This window comes from Rana temporaria, chromosome 3, assembly GCF_905171775.1.
Source record: "Rana temporaria chromosome 3, aRanTem1.1, whole genome shotgun sequence".
Classification (NCBI taxonomy): Eukaryota; Metazoa; Chordata; class Amphibia; order Anura; family Ranidae; genus Rana; species Rana temporaria.
The window spans coordinates 478,800,836-478,822,958 of NC_053491.1; the positions used below are offsets into that span (position 1 = coordinate 478,800,836).

General features: G+C 44.6%; 1 protein-coding gene across 1 annotated transcript; it reads left to right on the forward strand.

Moving 5' to 3' along the window:
* Window positions 1-8,524: 8,524 nt before the first annotated feature.
* LOC120933648 (olfactory receptor 1444-like) lies at window positions 8,525-10,032 on the forward strand. Its single transcript, XM_040346962.1, has one exon. It carries the CDS (start codon window positions 8,712-8,714, stop codon window positions 9,645-9,647), a length of 936 nt encoding a protein of 311 aa, XP_040202896.1. The 5' UTR covers window positions 8,525-8,711; the 3' UTR covers window positions 9,648-10,032.
* Window positions 10,033-22,123: the final 12,091 nt, after the last annotated feature.

A 22,123-nucleotide genomic window follows, 5' to 3' on the forward strand; every position in this document is an offset into this window, starting at 1 on the left:
CGTCGTACGTGTTGCACGTCACTACGCTTTGGTCAGACTTTTTTTGCATGAATGTGTGTATGCAGGTCAGGCTGGAGAGGAATCAGTTTGGGAAAAACTTCTTTTTTTTTCCTGCCGAGAAAAATGGTCGTGTGTACGAGGCAATCCTCTATTAGTCCAAGATTATTCGACATAGAGAAAAGATTCAACATAGAGAGAAAAAATTAGACATAGAGAGAAAAGATTAGACATAGAGAGAAAAGATTAGACATAGAGAGAAAAGATTCAACATTATAGAGACATGAAGATTCGACGAAGCAGCTAAAAACATAAGATCGACACGAGCGGACATTTCTGGTCAAATGCTCCACCCAAAGGCTATAGAAGAATTCTAATGTTGGTTGAAGAGTAATAATAATTTATAAATATAATTATTACTAGTGTCATACAACATTAGAATTCTACTATAGCTTATGGGCGGAGCATTCGCCTGGAATTGTACGATTGCGGCATCGAATCTTTTAGCTGCTTCGTTGAATCTTCTTAGAACATTCAACAGACACCATAAGCCTTTAATTGACAGATTCAACCTTATTTCGGATTTTCGGACGAATGCATTTTTTAACTAAACAAAATAAATAAAAACTAGTAACTAAATACATTTATTTTTCGGACGAAACCGAAATTCCGAAACAAAATATTTCAGTGTGCACATGTCGAGTTAGTAGTCCTTACAGTTTGAAATTCTGCTGATTATTCTTAAGGGGAAATTTGATGACATTCGTATCTGCAGACAGTGCTGGTTGACAAAGAGTTGGGCCATGAAATATTCTTTTACTTTTTTTTGCATAATAAAATGTTATTAAAAACTGTAGCACTGTGACAGTAATAGTGACATTTGGTAATATTTATATGGGTAAGATACAATCACCAAAAAAATGAATAATGACAACTTACAGTCTTATTCTTCAACAACTGTATAACACACACGTAAACCACTATACAATGATGTAGTGTTTACTATCAAGGGCCTCTTTTTAATCAATTAAAGAAAATAGAAGATGAAAATATATATATATATATTTGCTTCATTTCCCCTATATTAGAATAAAAGCATGAATGAATGAAAAACTTATATAGCGTGGCGCATGCGAACTGAATCGCCTCTGGGCGCTAGTTGTTGCTGTCTTTCCAGGGCATCAAAAAAGCAGCGTTTTGATCTGTCTTCTGAAGGCTAGGTGGTTTTCCTCCAACCGAATGCTGGTCCATAGTCTAGGCCCTTGTACCGCAAACCTTCTTTCTCCCTTGAATTTGTATCTGGCTTTAGGTATCTGGACCAATTTTTGGTCGGTGGATCGCAAGACGCGATTGGCGTTGGGACCTTTTATCTTTTCGCATAGATATTGCGGAGCCTTTCCATGGATGCACTTATGTGTCAGACAGAGTGCTTTAAAAGCAATCCTGTTCTTTACTGGCAACCAGTGAAGGATTCTCAGCGAAGGTGAGATTGATTCCCATGTTTTTTCCCAGTCACAAGTCTGGCGGCCGTATTTTGAACGACCTGCAGACGTGCGATCTGGTACTTTGGGAGTCCGAGGTAAAGGGCATTTGCATAGTCCAGTCTGGGGTTCACAATTGTTCCCACCACGACTGCTATGTCTTCTTTAGGAATAAATGGAATAAGTCTACGTAGTAGGCGCAGCAGATGGTGAGATCTGCTGACTACAGACCCTATTTGTGCGTCCATTGTCATGTAGGTTGTCGAAAATGACACCGAGACTTTTGACTTTGGATCTAGGGGTGATGAATTTGCCCAGAATGGGCGGCGGTATCCAGGTTGCTAGTTGATTTTTCCGACTGGCGTAAAACAGAAGAAGTTCTGTTTTGGAACTATTGAGTTTGAGATAACTCTTTGTCATCCAGTTTTCTATCGAAGAGAGACATTTCTCTAAACTGGGATGCTGATCATTTTTGTTGCAGATGCGAAAATACAATTGCGTGTCGTCTGCATATGAGTGATATAGTAGTTTTTAGCTGCTAATGATTTCAAAAAGAGGGCGAAGGTAGATGTTGAAGAGCACCAGTGACAGGGGGGATCCCTGAGGGACTCCACATGATACCGTGCGTTTTTCAGAAGTGAAAGGTCCCAATTTCACTGTTTGTGATCGGTTTTCTAGAAAGGAGGAGAACCATGATAACTCACCTTCTGCGACTCTGGCTACCTCAGCCAACCGAGTCAGTAACAGTTTGTGGTCTTCCGTGTCGAAGGCTGCGCTAAGGTCCAACAGAACCAGGAGACAAGATTCTCCTTCGTCTGCGGCCTCAAGGGCGTCGTCCCATATTTTGAGCAATGCTGTCTCTGTCCCGTGTCCGGGACGGAAACCTGATTGAAATGGATCAAGTAGATTATAGGTATCCAGATGCTGTTTCAGCTGTTGCACCACTACTTTCTCCATTACCTTGGAGAGAGCGTTAAGGGCTGTTATGGGACGGCGATGAGTTGGGTCCTTGGGGTCAAGGGTAGGTTTCTTCAAGCTGGGCTGGATTGTGCCCTCTTTCAGCTGGGAGGGCACTATGCCTTCTTTAAATGACTTGTTTATAAGCTGCGTGATGGAAGGTGCCAGGATGTCGGCACATTCCTTCAGCAGTTTAGTGGGGATGATATCATTAGCCGCTGTGCTGTTTCGCAAAGTACCGATGATATTTTTTGTGGCATCGATGGAGATGGGGTTCAGAGTGAACTTTGTTGATTGTAGAACATTTCTTTGGGTTCTGTGTGAAAGATCGAGGGGGGGGGGGAAATGAGGGGGGTATTGTTTTGCTGAATGCTTTCCCGGATTTTCTCAATTTTATTGATGAAGAAATCCGATAATTCATTGCAAAATTCTTGGGTGTCTGAATTGGGGGCTTCAAGACACCCTGGATTCATGGTCTGAGTGACCAGCTTGAAGAGTTCGCAGGGGCGGTTTAGGACGCTGTCGATAGCCTTAGAAAAATAATATTTCTTGGCTTTGAAAATTTCTTTATGGTATTTTCTTGTTATTTCCTTGTAGATGATGAGGTTCATCTCTGTAGCGCTTCTTTTCCAGGCGGCTTCCGCCCTTCTGCGCTCCTGCTTCAGCACCGACAGCTGGTTGTTGAACCAGCTGGATTTATTTTTTTATTTTTTGGCGCTACTAAGTCGGCTGACTGTAGTAGGGCTGTATTTATGGCATCCAGTGTTTCTGAGGCAGTTAGGAGTGGTTGTATTGTTTTTATTTTTTTTCCTATGGTATACTTGAAGAGTTCCGAGTGGAACTTCTTCTGAGATCTAGTCCAGAGTGTTGTCACCGGCTTAGGCCCCGTACACACGTCCGAGGAACTCGACGGGCAAAACACATCGTTTTGCTCGTCGAGTTCCTTGTGAAGCCGCTGAGGATCTCGGCGAGCCAAGTTTCCCCATTGACTAACGAGGAAATAGAGAACATGTCCTCTATTTGGCCCGACGAGATCCTCGTCGGCTTCCTCTGCCAAAAGTGTACACACCACCGGGTTTCTCGGCAGAATACGGCTACGATCGAGTTTCTGGCTGAATTCTGCCGAGAAACTCGGTCGTGTGTACGGGGCCTCAGGTGTTTTTATAAATGGGGGAGTTTTGGAAATGATGAATTTGATTGCATGGTGATCTGTCCATGGCAATGGTTCATTTTCCAAAATACTTATTTCCAGATCTTGTCTGAAAATTAGGTCAAGCATGTGACCTGAAGCATGCGTGGGCCCGCGTACTAGTTGCTGTAGCCCTAATCCTTCCAGGTGGTCAATGCAGGCATCGGCCACAGGATCCTGTGAGGAGTTGGCCCAGAGATTGAAATCCCCAAGCAGCAAAAGATGTTTGCTGTTAAGGGTGTAAGTGGAGATGAACTCCGTCCATGATGGTAGAAGCTGTGATTTTGGCCCGGGTGGTCTATAGCAGAGGAGAATGCGAACGGTCTGCTGGGGATTTGTTTGCAGTTGCAGGGTAAGGGTTTCCATGAATGGAAGAGGATTTTGAAGGGCTGGTTTGGTGATTGCAAGGTGAGTCTTGTGGATCACCGCTAGGCCTCCTCCTCTTTGCCCTATTCTGTTTTCAGTTATAATACGGTAGTTTTCTGGCACCAATTCTCCCAGAATTGTATTACAGTCAAACCTAAATCTTGGATCACACAAACTATGCTACGTGAGAAGGTCGAGGTCAGGATACAGTGCAAAACTACTCCAATCTCTACCCATTTCATTCCAACTGGAATGGATAGTGGCCTGGTTGATTTGTAGGTCAGATTGGACCTCCGCTCTACTACACTCCTTTCTATTCTTTCTATTCTTCCCCCTCTTTTCCCCTTAGACCTACCCTCGTTCTCCTCCCTCCTCCCTCCTTCTTACCCCATATCCCCAAATAGTTACATAGTCATCAAGTCCAACCTCTGTGTTTGATTATATGTCAGTATTACATTGTATATCCCTGTATGTTGTGGTCGTTGAGGTGCTTATCTAATAGTTTTTTGAAACTGTTGATGCCCCCTGCTGAGACCACCGCCTGTGGAAGGGAATTCCACATCCTAACCGCTCTTACAATAAAGATCCCTCTACATAGTTCAAGGTTAAACTGATTTTCAAATTTTAGTGAATGGCCACGTGTCTTATTAAATTCCCTTATGCTGAAAAGTTTTATCCGTATTGTGGGGTCACCAGTACGGTATTTGTAAATTGAAATCATATCCCCTCTCAAGCGTCTCTTCTCCAGAGACAATAAGTTCAGTGCTCGCAACCTTTCCTCATAACTAATATCCCCCAGACCCTTTATTAGCTTTGTTGCCCTTCTCTGGACTCTCTCCAGTCCAGATGTTCGATATGTTTTGTTTAATCGGCCACCACATATATGCAGTGCTACAAAATACTGCACAACGATACCATTAGGCATTGTACACACGAGGAGACATGTCCGATGAAAATGGTCCGCGGACCGTTTTCATCGGACATGTCTGCTGGGAGATTTTGGTCTGATGTGTGTACCAAAATCCCAGCAGACAGAGAATGCGGTGACGTAGAAAAGACACCAACATTCTCTAACACGGAAGTTCAATGCTTCCACGCATGCGTCGAATTAATTCGACGAATGCGCGGGATTTCGGGCCGCTGGTTATACGTCATAACCAGCGGACATGTCCGATGAGTCGTACTAACCATGCTAAGAAACTTTTGTCCGCTGGAAACCTGTCCGCTAGGCCAGGAAACCTGTTCGCTAGGCCATACACACGGTCGGACATGTCCGCGGAAACTGGTCCGCGGACCAGTTTCAGCGGACATGTTCGGTCGTGTGTACGGGTCCTCACTGTTGTTAATCTTTCTTGTACCAGGAATTGGCTGCAATCTGTAGTATGATTTTGTAAACTCAATAAGAATGCATTGAACCATAATTTCTTGCACAGCTCATATGCCGCGTACACACGATCGAAAATTCCGACAAGAAAAGTCAAATGTGAGCTTTTGGTTGGAAAATCAGAGCGTGTGTAGGCTCCATCGGACTTGTCTGTCGGAAATTCCGCCAACAAAAGATTGAGAGCAGGTTCTCTATTTTTCCGACAGAAAAAGTTCCTATCCAAAATTTACGATCACCTGTATGCAATTCCGACGCGTAAATAAAAAAACACGCATGCTCGGAATCATTGAACCTAATTTTTCTCGGCTTGTTGTAGTGTTATACGTCACCGCATTCTTGATGGTCGGAATTTGATGCGACCGTGTGTATGCAACAAAGTTTGAGCCAACATTCCCTCGGTAAAAAAATCCACGGTTTTCTTGTCGGATTTTCCGATCGTGTGTACGCGGCAATAGGGTTAACACAGGAATCACAAACTATAATATGTTTTTGTGTATTCCTTTTGCTTACATTAAATAAATCCACCAGAGGCCAATTGCCAAACGGCTTTGTTTAACAGTTAAAATAATTAAGATATTGCCGTGGGATGGATAAGAATTGCTCCCAAGCCAAAACCATATATTTTAAAAAGGCTCCGGATTCTCAGGAATAGATATCTAACACCAGACAGCTCTGAATTCTGAAGAGGTGAGGATATGGAAACACGGACAATACATGAGGACAGTGGCCATTACAACACACCAGAGTTTTATCTGCAGTGCCATTTTCAAAAACATTATTAAAGGCATATTTTTAGAGGACTTCTTTTCCACGGACCCCAAGTCTAAGGCCTCGTACACACGAAAGGTTAACCAGAGGACAACGGTCTGGTGGACCGTTTTTAACGGTCAAAACCGATCGTGTGTGGGCCCCATAGGTTATTTAACCATCGGTTAAAAAAAAGCCAACTTGCTTTAAATTTAACCGATGGATTCCTAACCGATAGGTCAAAACCGATCGTTAGTAGGCACAACCATCGGTTAAAAATTCACGCATGCTCAGAATCAAGTCGACGCATGCTTGGAAGCATTGAACTTAGTTTTTTTCAGCACGTCGTTATGTTTTACGTCACCGCGTTCTGACGCGATCGTTTTTTTAACCGATGGTGTGTAGGCGCGACGGACCATAAGTCAGCTCCATCGGTTAGCAGAGGAACTGATCGTGTATACGAGGCTTCAGAGGTCATCTCTCCCACTGACCACCAATGCACAGGTAAACTCACTTTTTTAGTCTGTGCTTTATTTTAGGTCATCATTATATGTTTCTTTTCATGAGTTTTCATGGATCTTATAATCATAAACAGCATATGGGTGTGAAAAAATTATATGTCCTGGGGATCAAAGATGCTATTTAAACCACGTTCTTTTAGGTTTTTATTAGGCATATCTACAGATATATCATCATATATTTTAGTACCGGAGATATGAAAGATATCTCTGTATACCTGAGATATGAAAACTCTTTCTAGAGCAGTCTCTCAACCAGGGCTCCAGAGGTTGATGAGCAATTTTGGTCTTTAGGATGTGCTACCACTGGTCACATTGATTTTTTTAGGTAGGTTTAGGAGGGACATTCATCCCACTGAGCACCAATTCTACATATTCATCACCAATGTAAGGCCCCATACACACCATAGAATCTATCCGCAGATAAATCCCATCAAATGGGTTTCTGCGGATAGATTCTATGGTGTGTACACTCCGTCGGATATTTATCCGCGGATAAATCTCCCCTGGGATGGATTTCCAGCAGATGGATATTTGCTGACATGCTCAACAAATCCATCTGCTGGAATCCATTCCAACGGATGGATCCGCTCGTCTGTACAGACTTACCGGATCCATCCGTCCAAAGGGATTCCCCGCACGCGTCGTAATGATTTGACGCATGCGTGGAATTCCTTATATGACAGCGTCGCGCCCGTCGCCGCGTCATAATAGCGGCGACGGTGCGACACGTCATCGGCAGAGGATTTCAGCGCGGATTTCAATGCGATGGTGTGTACACGCCATCGCATAGAAATCTTCTGAAATCCTCGAGAGGATTTATCCGCGGATACGGTCCGCTGGACCGTATCTGCGGATAAATCCTCTCGTGTGTATGGGGCCTAAGGGGCTTTCTTCAAACTGGCCACCAATATAAAAAGCTTTATTTCCACTGACCACCAATGTAAAGAGAATTCTACTGATTGATCACCAATGTAAGAAACATTCCTCCCACCGATCACCAATGTAAGGGGCTTTCTTCCCACTGACCACCAATGAAAGGGACATTCTTCCCACTTACCAGCAATGTAAAGAGCATTCTTCTCAATGTCCACTAATATAGGGAGCATTCTACACACTAACCACCAATGTAAGATGCATTGCTCCCAAGGCCCACCAATGTAGGGTTAATTCTATACTTTGACCACCAATGTAAGGGGCATTATTCCCATGGGCCACCAATGTAAGGAACATTCTTCCCACTGATCACCAATGTAAGGGGCAATCTTTCCACTGATCACAATGTAAGGAGTATTCTTCCCACTGATCACCAAAGTAAGGAGAATTTTCCACAATGATCATCAATGTAAGGGAAATCCTTCCCACTGATGACCAATGTAAGGGACATTCTTCCCACTGACCACCAATGTAAGGAACATTCTTCCCACTGATCACCAATGTAAGGGGCAATCTTTCCACTGATCACAATGTAAGGAGTATTCTTCCCACTGATCACCAATGTAAGGGACATTTTTCCCACTGACCACCAATGTAAGGGGCAATCTTTCCACTGATCACCAATGTAAGGAGTATTCTTCCCACTGATCACCAATGTAAGGGACATTCTTCCCACTGACCACCAATGTAAGGGGCAATCTTTCCACTGATCACCAATGTAAGGAACATTCTTCCCACTGACCACCAATGTAAGGGACATTCTTCTCACTGATCACCAATGTAAGGAGCATCCTTCCCCCACTGATCACCAATGTAAGGGACATTCTTCCCACTGATCACCAATGTAAGGAACATTCTTCCCACTGACCACCAATGTAAGGGACATTCTTCTCACTGATCACCAATGTAAGGAGCATCCTTCCCCCACTGATCACCAATGTAAGGGACATTCTTCCCACTGATCACCAATGTAAGGAACATTCTTCCCACTGACTATCAATGTAAGGGATCTACTACCCACTGTGCTTAATGTAAATTTTAGTTCACATGGTTATTTTTCTATGTCTCACCAGGGTATTGGAAACCATTTGATTTTTTAATCCATTGTACATTCAGTTTCATCACTACAAAAAGATATGGTAATGGACATAAAAAATGAGACTAAAGTGACCATGTTTGAGTTTTCTGGACTAACTAATGATAAAGAACTTGTCCCATTCCTATTCATGTTCGTATTTTTAGTTTATCTGGTGACCCTGGTAGGAAACATGGGGATAATAGCTATTGTGTTTGTCTTCTCCAGTCTTCACACTCCAATGTATTACTTCCTGAGTAGTCTCTCTTTGGTGGATATCTTCTACTCCTCGGTCATCACTCCAAATATGTTGTCTCAAATCCCTTCCCTTAAAAAGTCCATTTCATTTCTTGGTTGTGCTGCCCAATGTTACTTCTTTTGTGCATTAGGGTGCACAGAAGTAATTCTTCTCTCCTCCATGTCCTATGACCGCTATGTGGCTATCTGCCACCCTCTCCACTACACCTTGATAATGACCAAGAAGAAATGTTTTGGCTTGGTCCTTTATTCCTCCTCCATTAGTTTCTTGCAGTCGATTGTGCAGACCAGTTGTGTGTTCAGTCTTCCATTCTGTGGATCGAACCTTATTGACCATTTCTACTGTGACATCCCACCACTGATCAGGTTATCCTGTTCCGATAATCTCCATTGTGATATGGTAACTGGCGGACTTGTAGCGGCTTTTGGAATATATACATTGACAACCATCTTTATTTCATATGCTTTAATATTTCGTTCCATTTTTAGGATGACTTCAACTAAGAGCAGGCAGAAGGCCTTCAGTACATGTTCCTCACATATTATTTGTGTCTCGGTCTTTGTTACAGCTATTTTCTTTGTGTATCTTCGTCCTCATTCTGGGGGATTTGACAAACAAGACAAGGTGGCCTCTGTCTTCTATACAGCGGTGTCCCCAATGTTGAATCCTCTTATCTACAGCCTGAGGAACCAAGAGGTGAAGCGGGTTCTTGCTCAAGCACTGCAAAAACATTTTTGATATAGATTTAATGCAGCTCATCTGTAAAGTGCCTGGTACACTTTCTTTAAACTACACACATTTATTAGAACATATAAAACTGCTAAAATAAACATAGCGCCCTCTAGTGTGCAACTAGTGTTGGTAAATGTATTTTGTGACTCGTGGTAGTTGGCAGGGTGGCAGGATCAGCCCTTAGGTATCATAGAGCCTGGCCAGCGGGGGAGTCAGGTGGAAGATGGAGCGCTGAGGTTGGTGTTGTGAGGCCTAGGAGGGGACCCTGGGGCTGGGGGGCTCTGTCTCCAGGCTCAATCTGAGGAAAAGGGAAGAGAGGAAGCCTAAGAGATGGATCTCCGTTATCTTTGGGTCTTGTGCAAAAGACATCCTGAGGCCCGAAGACAGGCTTGTCCAGTGCAGCATGAATAAAGGGACAGTGTGAGTACCTCAACCCACCCAAGGGAATATAAGGGTAAAGTCTACCAGACATAGCATGCTTTCACAGGGATAGTGTTCATCTAAATCCCAATCCCTTATCCTGGGGCATTCTTCAAAGCAGCCAGGTGGGCTGGTAGTCAAGGCAGCCAGGTGGGCTGGTAGTCTCTGCAAGTGTTAGAACTGTGTGAGGTTCTACTGAGGAGACACGATACTCCTGCATACAGTTTCAAACTTTGTGCTATTTTAAGTGGAGCTCCACCCTAAAGTGGAACTCCCACTGATCGAAACCCTCCCCCCCTCGGTGTTACATTTGACAGGTATTTGCACCCATTTCCGGCCACACAGTCTTGGGTAAACTGCGGGAACACTCGGCTCCCAGAACACAGCGGGAGCCAATCGGCAGGCGTAGCGCAACTCGCGTATGCGCCGTAGGGAACCGGGCAGTGAATCCAGAGCGCTTCACTTCCTGGTTCCCTCACCAAGGATGGCAGGGGGGCAGCAGAGTGACGAGCGATCGCTTGTCCTCTGCTGCGGAAGGCGCAGGACTCCAGGATAGGCAAGTGTCCTAATATTAAAAGTCAGCAGCTGTAGTATTTGTAGCTGCTGGCTTTTAATATATTTTTTTTCAGCGGACATCCGCTTTAACTAAAGGGAAATGAGAGCTCCTGGTTCGTAAATTACTTTGACACTGATCCATAGAGACTGCGATTATTCCGGAGGGAGAACCATTTAGGATCTTAATTTTTGTGTACAAGAGAAGGAAGTTTGTTCTCATCTGTTGTTCTTCAAGTCAAGTTGGGCATCCCATAAAGCCTATACCCTATCTACTGTAAGTTGTTTTCCCAACTAAAACAACAAAAACAAGCCCATGGACTGATTCATTGTCTCTTAATGAGAGTTGAAAATTATTGTTGCCTGGCTGTGCAGGAATATTTGGACACAAAATCCAGCAGCTCCTGCAGGGGGCAGTGCTAAATAAATATAAAGCAGGCAACTGCATCTATAACGAAAAAATTGTTTGAACAAAGAGATCAAACCGAAAAAGAAGGACTATAAGGAAAATCAACTGACTAAATAATTATTCAAAAGTAGAAAATGTTTTAATTAAATATTGATAATACATATAATGGAAGAACTTGATTGGATAAGGAACAGACAAAGCTATGCATTAACCATGCGAAACTAGTCGGCGAGGATCTTTTTATTTGACTCGTATGTCTGTGTGACTCTCATATGATGAGGCTTAAGAAGCGGTCTGAGACTTTATGAAAATACACTGAGAGCAGAGCAAAAACTCTAGGCAACTAGTGAAGGATATAGAACATGATCTGATTCCTGTTTTAAACCTACGGATGTGAGATTTTGGGGATAGCAGCAATACAAGCTACGACGCTAATCACTGCAACAGTGAATGCCATACATGAAGTAACATCTCCATAGTATGAGGATATCAGCTTGTCTATGTGCTATCTATATCTGAACAGATCCCCCTGCATGATTGCAAACGGCTGGAGAATCCTTTCCAACAAGCCTAACTGGATACACAGACGCTGCGATTTCTCCATCTGTGGACTATAATCACGAACGGCAGAAGTAAAGACCTGAATGATCCAGGACTGGTAAAGTACCCACTGTGAATTAATGCTCCTCTCTTCTATATTCTGTGAGAACGCATAATCTGGAAAATTTTGAAACCATATGCTGGATTTTCAGCGACCTCTTTGAAATATATGTGGGTCTTTCTGCCTTAGGAGTCCAATCTTTTGAATTCATGCACTGCTGCAATCACTGCATTCCTACTTTGTAAGGACGTATACAGGTAGTTTCCTGTCCCTTATCTGATTGCCAACGATCTGTGAACATCTATCAGCCACCATTGCCTGATATCAACTAGCAGAGATACAATATTATAGGTTTGAATCTATATATAGCGGACTGCATTTAACATCGATTATATGAGGACATATACAGGGTTCCCTGCTCCCTCTTCGATTACTGCAAGATTGCTACATTGATTCTTTTTTCCTATCTCTGCCATCTCTGGTCTCCAATTTTTCTCAGCAGCTCGAGCTTCAGATGAGACTGGAGGGATAATATATTTACTTTATTTTTCAATAAGTTGGTTTATTGGTTTAATTACATTCAGGGAATTCCCTGAAATATATATCCCTCCATACTATCTGATATCCGGATAGCCTTGTGTTTATATGTTTTGTATATATTTTTTCTTTATTGTCGGTATGTGGAGGCTGCCTTGCTGGTCTAAATATACCCTATAGGTGGTGAACCGCACTGCAGCCAATCTTTTAATAATATTGTTCCTTATCCAATCAAGTTCTTCCATTATATGTATTATCAATATTTAATTAAAACAATTTCTACTTTTGAATAATTATTTAGTCAGTTGATTTTCCTTATAGTCCTTCTTTTTCGGTTTGATCTCTTTGTTCAAACAATTTTTTCCATATATGCAGCTATAGGACTGGAAACCTGACATATTTACATATTTAACAATTACAAGCCTCATATCTTTATATCTATTAACTGCATCTATAACTCCTGCTAAGACTCCTGGAACCTGGGGCACTCCATTATACAATAACATAAGTCTATAACAGTGGTACTCTTCCAAACTTACCATTAACCAAATTGTGCCATGCAACAGGGGAGGGGGGGGGGGGTTGAGACCAAGGAGATTTATGACAGGTTACAGCCTGTCATAAATTCTTCCTGGCGTGAAACCTGACCCTGACCACTGCATTATCTTCATTAATAGATCGTTAATAAATCTTCACAGACTTGCACAGCTCTCTAAACCAGATGCAGAGAATTTATTAAAGGAGACACAGCCTGAATTGTAAAATAAATAAGACATAAGATACACCTGTGGGCAAATCCACATAGCTTGTACATGTATAAAATCCATCAGGTGCTAAAGGGGTGTAACCAAATTTTCACACCAAAAAAATTCTGCATGAACCCTCTGCACACTGCTGTAGACCCTTTCTTGGCAAATTTTGTAATGAAAAAAAAATTGATTTTTGGTTCACATACACTGTAATACATGTTTAGGCTGGCCAACTGCATCAAAGTAATCCCTCGCTGGCCAGTCCCTACTCTGCTCTGCAAAATGAAAATGGTTCAGTGGATATAGTGCCAATATGGGGCAAATAGGCACAAGTTGGGGCAGAGCTTTAGGCTCAGGTCTGCCCACTAATTTGCAATGCAATAGAAATAAGATATACCTGTGCTTAAATCCCAATAGCTTTTACATGTATATAATCCATCAGGTGCTAAAGGGGTGTCACCACACGGCTCTATACCGTCGGAATTGCCATGGAATTGCGGCCGTATTCATGCGCTAGCAGTGCGGTATTAACCCCCGCTAGCGGCCGAAAAAGAGTTAATACCGCCGGCAATGTGCCTCTGCAGAGGCGCATTGCCGGCGATATTACCGCGGTGTCCCATTGTTTTCAATGGGAAGGAGCGGTATACACACCAATCCTCTCACTGCTCCAAAGATGCTGCTTGCAGGAGATTTTTTTTCCTCCCGCCAGCGCATCACCTCAGTGTGAAAGCCCTCGGGCTTTCACATTGAGAATGCTGGGGCAGGATTATTTCAGGCATTATTTATGCACAATTTTTAGCGCTAAAATACGCCTCAGTGTGAAAGGGGCCTAAATGTCTTACTATCTGTGAATTACATATATATAGGATACATTATTTCAGAACACACTGTTCATGAGAGATGCCAAATGGTTCAAGTCACCCCCCCAGGGGTCTCCAAACTTACTAAACAAAGGGCCAGTTTACTGTCCTTCAAAAATTAGAGGGGGCGGACTGTGGCCAGTGGGAGTAGAAAATGCCCCAACGTCAGTGGCAATAGGCAGTGGCATCCTTGAAAATCTAAGGGAGTGTCCAGAGAGAAAATAACCCAACACAGGGAAAGAACCCAACACCCAGAGATCAACAAACAGCAGCTACAGGCCTGATATTTCTCCATGCCTTTATCCAGATCCTTTGTCGCCATCTGTCTTTCTCGAGACCCCAAATTTTCCCTACCTCGCCAAGAATTTCACACACCACCACCAGAACAGGAAGGACTTTCTGCCGAAGGGATACCTGTGTATTCCAGGTGTAATATCGGACTACTAAGCTGACTACAAAAAGAGTGTCCAAATCAAATCCCTTGCGATTCTGCAATGCTCCATACACCCACTCAGCATAGGACATGATAGGCAAGAAAGGAATATTCAGAGCCCTTCCCACCTATTTATAAACTTCCATATTGAAAGGGCACTGAAGCAAGAAGTGGTCCATGGTTTCCACTTCACCCTGACACACCGCTCTTGGAAAACTTTGTGTTCCCCCTTTACATAGAGCCTACTGTGGAAAGCGGTTTCAAGGGAAACCGCTCAGAATTGATTAAAAGTAAACCCTCCCTCATAATATGACCTGGGCAATCCCTTAAGGCCAGTGGCGCATAAAAGACAGTACCCATGATCTTCTCACCTAGACCACTGTCACATACCACCGTCTAAGAATTTTCAGGCACAGGGCAACATAAGCCGGGAGCTTACCCTTGCCTAATCCTTATGCTTTTCACTGGCCCACCACTCTCCCAACAGCCCAGAAAAGGTCTAAACCAGATCTGGAAAATACCTACCCATCCAGGCAGTCTCTCTGCTAGCATGTTACCAAAATTGTGTTTCAAAAACATCAGAGAGAAAAACACAACCGGGTTGACCATACCTAGCCCACCCTTCTGCCTAGATTGGTAAGTCACATTCCGCTTCAAAATATTCAGCCTTTTACCCCATAATAATTAGAAGAAACAACTATAAATCCTGGTATAGCAGGCCTCTGGCAAGATGCAAACAAAGATGACATACAGAAAGGCAGGAATCAGGTAGGTCTTGATCAAGTCCACCCTTTACCGCAAGGAGAGCCGCCACCCTTTCCAGCATTTCACCTTGACATCAGCATCACTCAGGCTGGCTTCCCAATTTGACTTACTGGGCCATATTCTGAGTAAGGATACGATGGAGTATCTCAGGATACTCCATCGTATCTCTCTTTTTTGGCCCGTGTATCTATGCGACTGATTCATTGGGCCAGATTCACGTAGCTCAGCGGATCTATAGATCCGCTCGATCTACGTGAATTAAGATCCGCTCCCGCAAGTTTAGGAGGCAAGTGGCTAATTCACAAACCACTTACCTCCAAACTTGCGACGGCGGATCCTAAATCCCCCAGCGGAATTCAAATTCCGCGGCTAGGGGAGTGTCATATTTAAATCAGGCGCGTTCCCACGCCGATTTAAATGCGCATGCGTCGTCCGTGGAATTTCCCGGCGTGCATTGCTCCCACTGACGTCACTAGGACGTCAGTGGTTGCGACGTGAGCGGGACTTGCGACGCGCGTGTTCGTGAATCGGCGTACGCAAACGACGTAGGAAAATTCAAATTTGACGCGGGAACGCCGGCTATACTTAACATTGGCTGCGCCTGATAAAAGAAGGGGTAAGTATACGACGGAAAACCGCTACGGAAACGACGTAAGAACACTGCGACGGGTCCGCGTACGTTCGTGAATTTGCGTATCTCGCTGATTTACATATTATTTATCGTAAATCAGCGGCGCCATTTTTAAATTTAAAAAAAGATCCGACAGTGTAACACAGTGTAACACTGTCGGATCTAGCCCTATCTATGCGTGTCTGATTCTATGAATCAAGTGCATAGATAGGACCAGTGTAAGTCAGAGATACGATGGTGTATCTGTAGATACACCGTCGTATCTCTTTGTGAATCTGGCCCTTAGAATCATTTTCGCATAGATACACTTAAGGGGCCAGATTCACAAAGAGATACGACGGTGTATCTACAGATACACCATCGTATCTCTGACGTAAACTGGTCCTATCTATGTGCCTGATTCATAGAATCAGATACGCATAGATAGGGCTAGATCCGACAGTGTTACACTGTGTTACACTGTCGGATCTTTTTTTAAATTTAAAAATGGCGCCGGGGGCGTTCCCGCTGATTTACGATAAATAATATGTAAATCAGCGAGATACGCAAATTCACGAACGTACGCGGACCCGTCGCATTGTTTTTACGTCGTTTCCGTAGCGGTTTTCCGTCGTATACTTACCCTTTCTTTTATCAGGTGCAGCCAATGTTAAGTATAGCCGGCATTCCCGCGTCGAATTTGAAATTTCCTACGTCGTTTGCGTACACCGATTCACGAACACGCGCGTCGCAAGTCCCGCTCACGTCGCAACCACTGACGTCCTATTGACGTCAGTGGGAGCAATGCACGCCGGGAAATTCCCCGGACGACGCATGCGTATTTAAATCGGCGCGGGAACGCGCCTGATTTAAATATGACACTCCCCTAGCCGCGGAATTTGAATTCCGCTGGGGGATTTAGGATCCGCCGTCGCAAGTTTGGAGGTAAGTGGTTTGTGAATTAGCCACTTGCCTCCTAAACTTGCGGGAGCGGATCTTAATTCACGTAGATCGAGCGGATCTATAGATCCGCTGAGCTACGTGAATCTGGCCCAAGATCTGCCATGTGTACGTCACTTACACTGTCGGATCTTAAATGTAATTACTCCGGGCCATATTCTGAGTAAGGATACGATGAAGTATCTCAGGATACTCCATCGTATCTCTCTTTTTTGGCCCGTGTATCTATGCGACTGATTCTTAAAATCATTTTTGCATAGATACACTTAAAGCGGTGGTTCCCCCTAAAACAAATTTCTAACAATACATTCGTAAGACTGCTTACACTGCGGGTAGGCTGTCTTTTGTTTTGTTTTTTTAGTACATACCTCGATATCGCCGTTTCGTCCCTTGGCGGTGGGCGTTCCTAGTTGATTGACGTTCCTCCGACGGGCGCATACTGCGCGTCACGACTTTCCGACAGAAGCCGAACGTCATTGCGCAGGCGCCGTATAGAGTCGGCTCTATACGGCGCCTGCGCAGCGACGTTCGGCTTCTTTCGGAAAGTCGTGACGTCACGTATGTGCCCGTCGGAGGAACGTCAATCAACTAGGAACGCCCACCGCCAAGGGACTAAACGGCGATATCGAGGTATGTACTAAAAAAATAATAAAAAAAGACAGCCTACCCGCAGTCTTACGAATGTATTGTTAGAAATTTGTTTTAGGGGGAACCACCCCTTTAAGGTCCGCCATGTGTAAGTCACTTACACTGTCGGATCTTAAATGTAATTACTCCGCCCGCCGCTAGATGGCGTTTACGTTCAGGTCTCATTTGTTTATGCAAATGAGCCTGATACGCCGATTCCCGAACGAATTCGCGCTGCGTAACCGTCGCTAATGTCGCTTACGTAAGCATAAACTTACCCCTGCTATGTGAGGGGTAAGTTTACGCAAGTCCCACGTAGGCCATGTTAAGTATGGCGTCGGGTCCGCGTCGTGTTTTCCCGTCGGCTACGTCGTTTCCCTAAGTCGTTCTTGAATACGACTTTATGTCAATGACGCACACGTCGGCGTCATTGACGTTTTACGCCGAGAACTGGAGCATGCGCACTGGGCTATTTTAAGCCCGGCGCATGCGCAGTTCGTTAGAAACGGGGGCGCGCTTAATTTAAATAGAAGCCGCCCCCTTGGAGATATGCGTGGCTACGCCGGGCCATTTACACTCCGCCGCCCCAAACTACGGAGCAAGTGTTTGGGGAATACAGCACTTGCTCCTGTAGGTTGGGGCGGCGGAGTGTAAATGGCTTACGCGCCGCCCGCGGGAAATCTAGGAGAATATGGCCCACTACTGTAATTATCAGGGTCGAAATCGATGCCTAATACTTTGACTTTCTGCTGAGGCCTTGGGAAGGTGTCTGGAAGTGCAAAGCTGAGACCACAACCTGTGCCTCCTCTGTCCCAGAGATATAGACAGAAACGTCATCAGCATAGGCTACAACCCTCAAGCACACCGGCACCACGCACAGCGGTCCACTCTCCAGCCTTCTGATGAAGGGGTCGATTGCGAACACGTATAGCAAAGGGCTCAGCGGACACCCCTGGCGCACTCCCAATCCAACCCTGAAGGGCCGTCCAACCCAACAATTAACAAGCATGAAGCTCTTTGCCTCTTTGTACAAAGTCTTAAGCCATCCAATAAACCCACCCTCCAGGCCATACTTGTCAAGGAGAAGTCAGAGGTACTCATGATTGACACGATCAAAAGCCTTCGCCTGATCCAATGCCAGCAAATACTTTCCCCAGCCTTCAGCCCTGCAACGTTCCAGAGCCTCCCGGACAGCTAACACTGCTGAAAAAGTGCTCCTGCCCTGTACCGAACAGTGCTGCTGACAAGAAAGAAATCTGTCTGCTACTGACAACAAGTGCCAGAAAATTATCTTCGCCAAAATCAATTGACATTGAGAATGCTAATAGGGAGCCAATTCTCAATCATCAAGGGAATCCTTGTCTTTTGACAACATAATCACAGCAGATTGTCTCATGGAGGGAGGGAGCGAACCCTCTTGCAAACAGCCGGTAAATTTCTCCACAAGATAAGGTACCAAGCTGGATTTGAAATTCAGCCGTCAATCTGTCTGGCCCAGGTGTTTTCTTAATAGCCAGACTAGACTAGACTAGACTAGCTATAACTTTGACTACCTCTTCTTCTTTAATTCCCCCCGTCAAACTTGCCAGCAGAATGTTATTTTCCAGACCTGGTGTACAATCCAGAAAACTCCAATATCTTTGCCCGATCAAAGTACTTCTCCCCCAGAGGATCCACATAAAAAGACCTTGAGACCTACATGATCCCTGACCTGGATTTCGTCAAAGAACCCATACTATCCCTTTGCCCAACAACCGTCTTAACTGCTGCGCTTTGTTTGCAGTTCTGGTAAGGGTCGGGCGAGTGATATTTACCGTACTCCCTTTCCAGAACCAAAGAAGCATTCTGGTCATACTGATACTTCCTAGGAAGAAGTTTCACCTCAGAGATTGCCCTTGAATCTCCACCATTCGATTAAGTTTTCTCCACAGCTCCTGGAAGGCAACGTACTTACCAAGCTGTTTCCTTTTTCCTATGGCCTTGAAAAACCCACTAATCCGGCTTTTGGCAAGCTCCCACCACTTACCTCCTCATCATCCAGCAGAGCCAAATTCATCCTCCAAATACCCTTTACTTTAGGTGGCATATCTGAAGCATTGAGAATAACAGACAGCATAAGGTGATCAGAGAACTCCACCATACAACACTCAGAAGACAAAAAGGCAGAATCCCCCTTGAAAAAAACTATCTATCCTGCTCTCACAGCTTCCTTGCTTAAATGTGTACCCTGTACTGTCTGGGCAACGCTTAATATGCGCATCTTCCAGACCTGCTTCCCTGGCTATCGTAATAAGAAATACGCTATCATATTACAGGCTGTCAGTGGAGCCTTTCCTGTCTTTGGGCGTAGTGACGGTGTTAAAATTACCTCCAAAAACAACTTGCCAAGATGTAAAAAGGAAAGGCTTAATCTTTGTAAAGAGGCATTTCCTCTCCCATCTAGTTTGTGGTCCATAAATGTTTATTAAACGTAGATCATACCCCTTCACAGAGATGTCCAGAACCATACACCTACCAATCTCTACCTCGATAACCCGCCGACATGTTACTATGCCAGTAAAAAGTACTGCAACTCTGCTGTAAGGCACAGCCGCAAGAGACAAGAAGGAGGGCCTACGCCTCCACTCCCCTTTTGGCAGGTGGACATCAGCAAGGCTATTTAGCCGGGTCTCTTGCAAAAAATATCAGCATCCCTCTCGCTGAGCAAAAATAGGGCCAATTGCCTCCCAGGCCGCTCTAACTTATGTTCAAAATGGCTGGCAGCCGCTGCCCACTACCATTTTCTTTCTTATTCTGCACTAGGAAGTTGGGCCAGAGGCACGGCCACAGCGGCTGACTACTAGCTGTTGCATTCCGGGAGTTGTAGTCCACGCTCAAGCTCCCAATGGGAGGAAAACAGAGCAGCCAGAGAAAACTACAACTCCCTGGAACTGGATTCTTGGAAGCAGGCAGAGGCAGTGCATGCCAGGGAGTCAGAACGCAGGGCTGGGTGCTGGCTGCAACTTGACCCCAGGAGCATTACCCCCCCAGGAAGCCGTGGCGTGCACTGAGGTGAGAGACCCTGACACGCCTAGCTGACCCCCCATCTCCCCCCCCCACATACACCCCATGTAACCTGCCCTAGTGATCAGGCTGCATTTATGGGCACTGGAGTTGGCTGCACTGATGGGCGCTGGTGAGGCTGCATTGAAAAAACAGGTGGGCCATGGATGGTGAGCTCATTCGGCAGTTCAATGGGTTACTTGACTGGACTTGCCCCCCAGGCCTAAGGCTGCCAGCCCTCCCCTGACTTGGACATCTGCATATCTCCCCTACCACACCACCTGATCCACAGCAGGAATAAACTCATTACATACTAGAATGGTGATGTTTTTGTATAATGGCTGGTGAGAGACTACTTTGGATGACAAACCTGCCCATCTTGGGGACTCCTTCCATCTCCACTCATACCTCTCCCAAAAGACATCTAATCTTTCCACCTTGACAAAGGAGAGGTCATACTCATATGACCCAACTGGGCTGATAAGGGCAAAAATCTCCTCTGCTTTAAAACCCATCCCTAGAATACGGTCCACCACATCTCTCCTATTTGGAGGGGGGGCCTTCTCCAGTCCACCTCAATTGGACCACATTGCAGCATTTAAAGGAGCTACCAGATGGAGTCAGATTGACCTGCCCTTCACTTACATCACTCCTAGCGACTGCAGAATAACTGACCCAAAGAACGAAAAAAAAAACACGAAAACAACCGTGTTTTTTGGCAATGTCTAGCCCCCACTAGGAATGAAGCTCAGGTCTGCAGCTAGACATGTGCAATTCGTTTTGTTCCGATTTAGATTTTCCTTAAAATTTGGCATATTCGTTAATTCGAAAGCATCCGAATGAACGAAAGACTATTTGACAATTTGTCGAAAACGAGTCATCAGGCCCTCCTGAGAGACCAGCCTTCATCCTGGCTCTCTCCAGCGAGGGTCCTCCCCTGGATCTTATAAGCTTGGCTCGTCTGCTTCCACACAGGCAAGACAGTCTAAGGACCACCACAGGATTAGTAGGCCCCAGACAGGCTTCGGGACCTACTTACAGAACTTGCAGCAGCACATCCTCAGGCCAGGAGGGCCCAAGGTAATGACTGACAAGAGCACATGGCTCTGCCCAATAAATACCCCTTCCCAGAATGCACAGCGGCAAGAACGTCCTATTGGGCTGTTCTGGAAAAAGAATATTCATAGCTCAACCTAGTTGCAATTCTCGTACTGGCCTGTGGTACCAGTGACACCTACTGGCAACAGTGAGAAATGCACAACTCAGTTAAGTTTAGAACAGAACCAATAAACTATACAATCAGATATGAGCTGTTTACAGAACCAATAAACTATACAATCAAGTCTGAGCTGTTTACAGAACAAATAAACTATACAATCAAATCTGAGCTGTTTACAGCTCAGCCAAAAACTAAATTTACACTATAGTCCCAAGTTTAGGAACAGGGTGCTACATATGTTTTTATGTTTGTAACTTTATATGATATCTAGGGATGAGCTCGATGTTCGGGTCAAACATAAGTTTGACTCGAACATCGGGTGTTCGCCCATTCTTCGAAAGACGAACATTATGGGGCGATCGCGGCAAAATAGAGCGCCACTGAATGTCCCATAATGCACTGCGAGATTGCAGTGCATTGATGATTGGCCAAAGCATGCACCATGAACTGCATGCTTTGGCCAATCCCAGCACCCTCTGCTAAGAGTGCCTTAATTAGCCAAAGGCTATATATAAGGCTGGCCGCACAGCGGCCCTGTGTAGTGTTGTTGGTGTGGACGGAGAGAAAGTGTGATTTAGATTGAGCATGCAGCTTATTCAGTTAGCTGCAGTGTATTTCATAAATATATATATATATATATATATATATATATATATATATAGAGCCAGTCTAGGCCATTCCTGGTGTGCCTTTTCTAA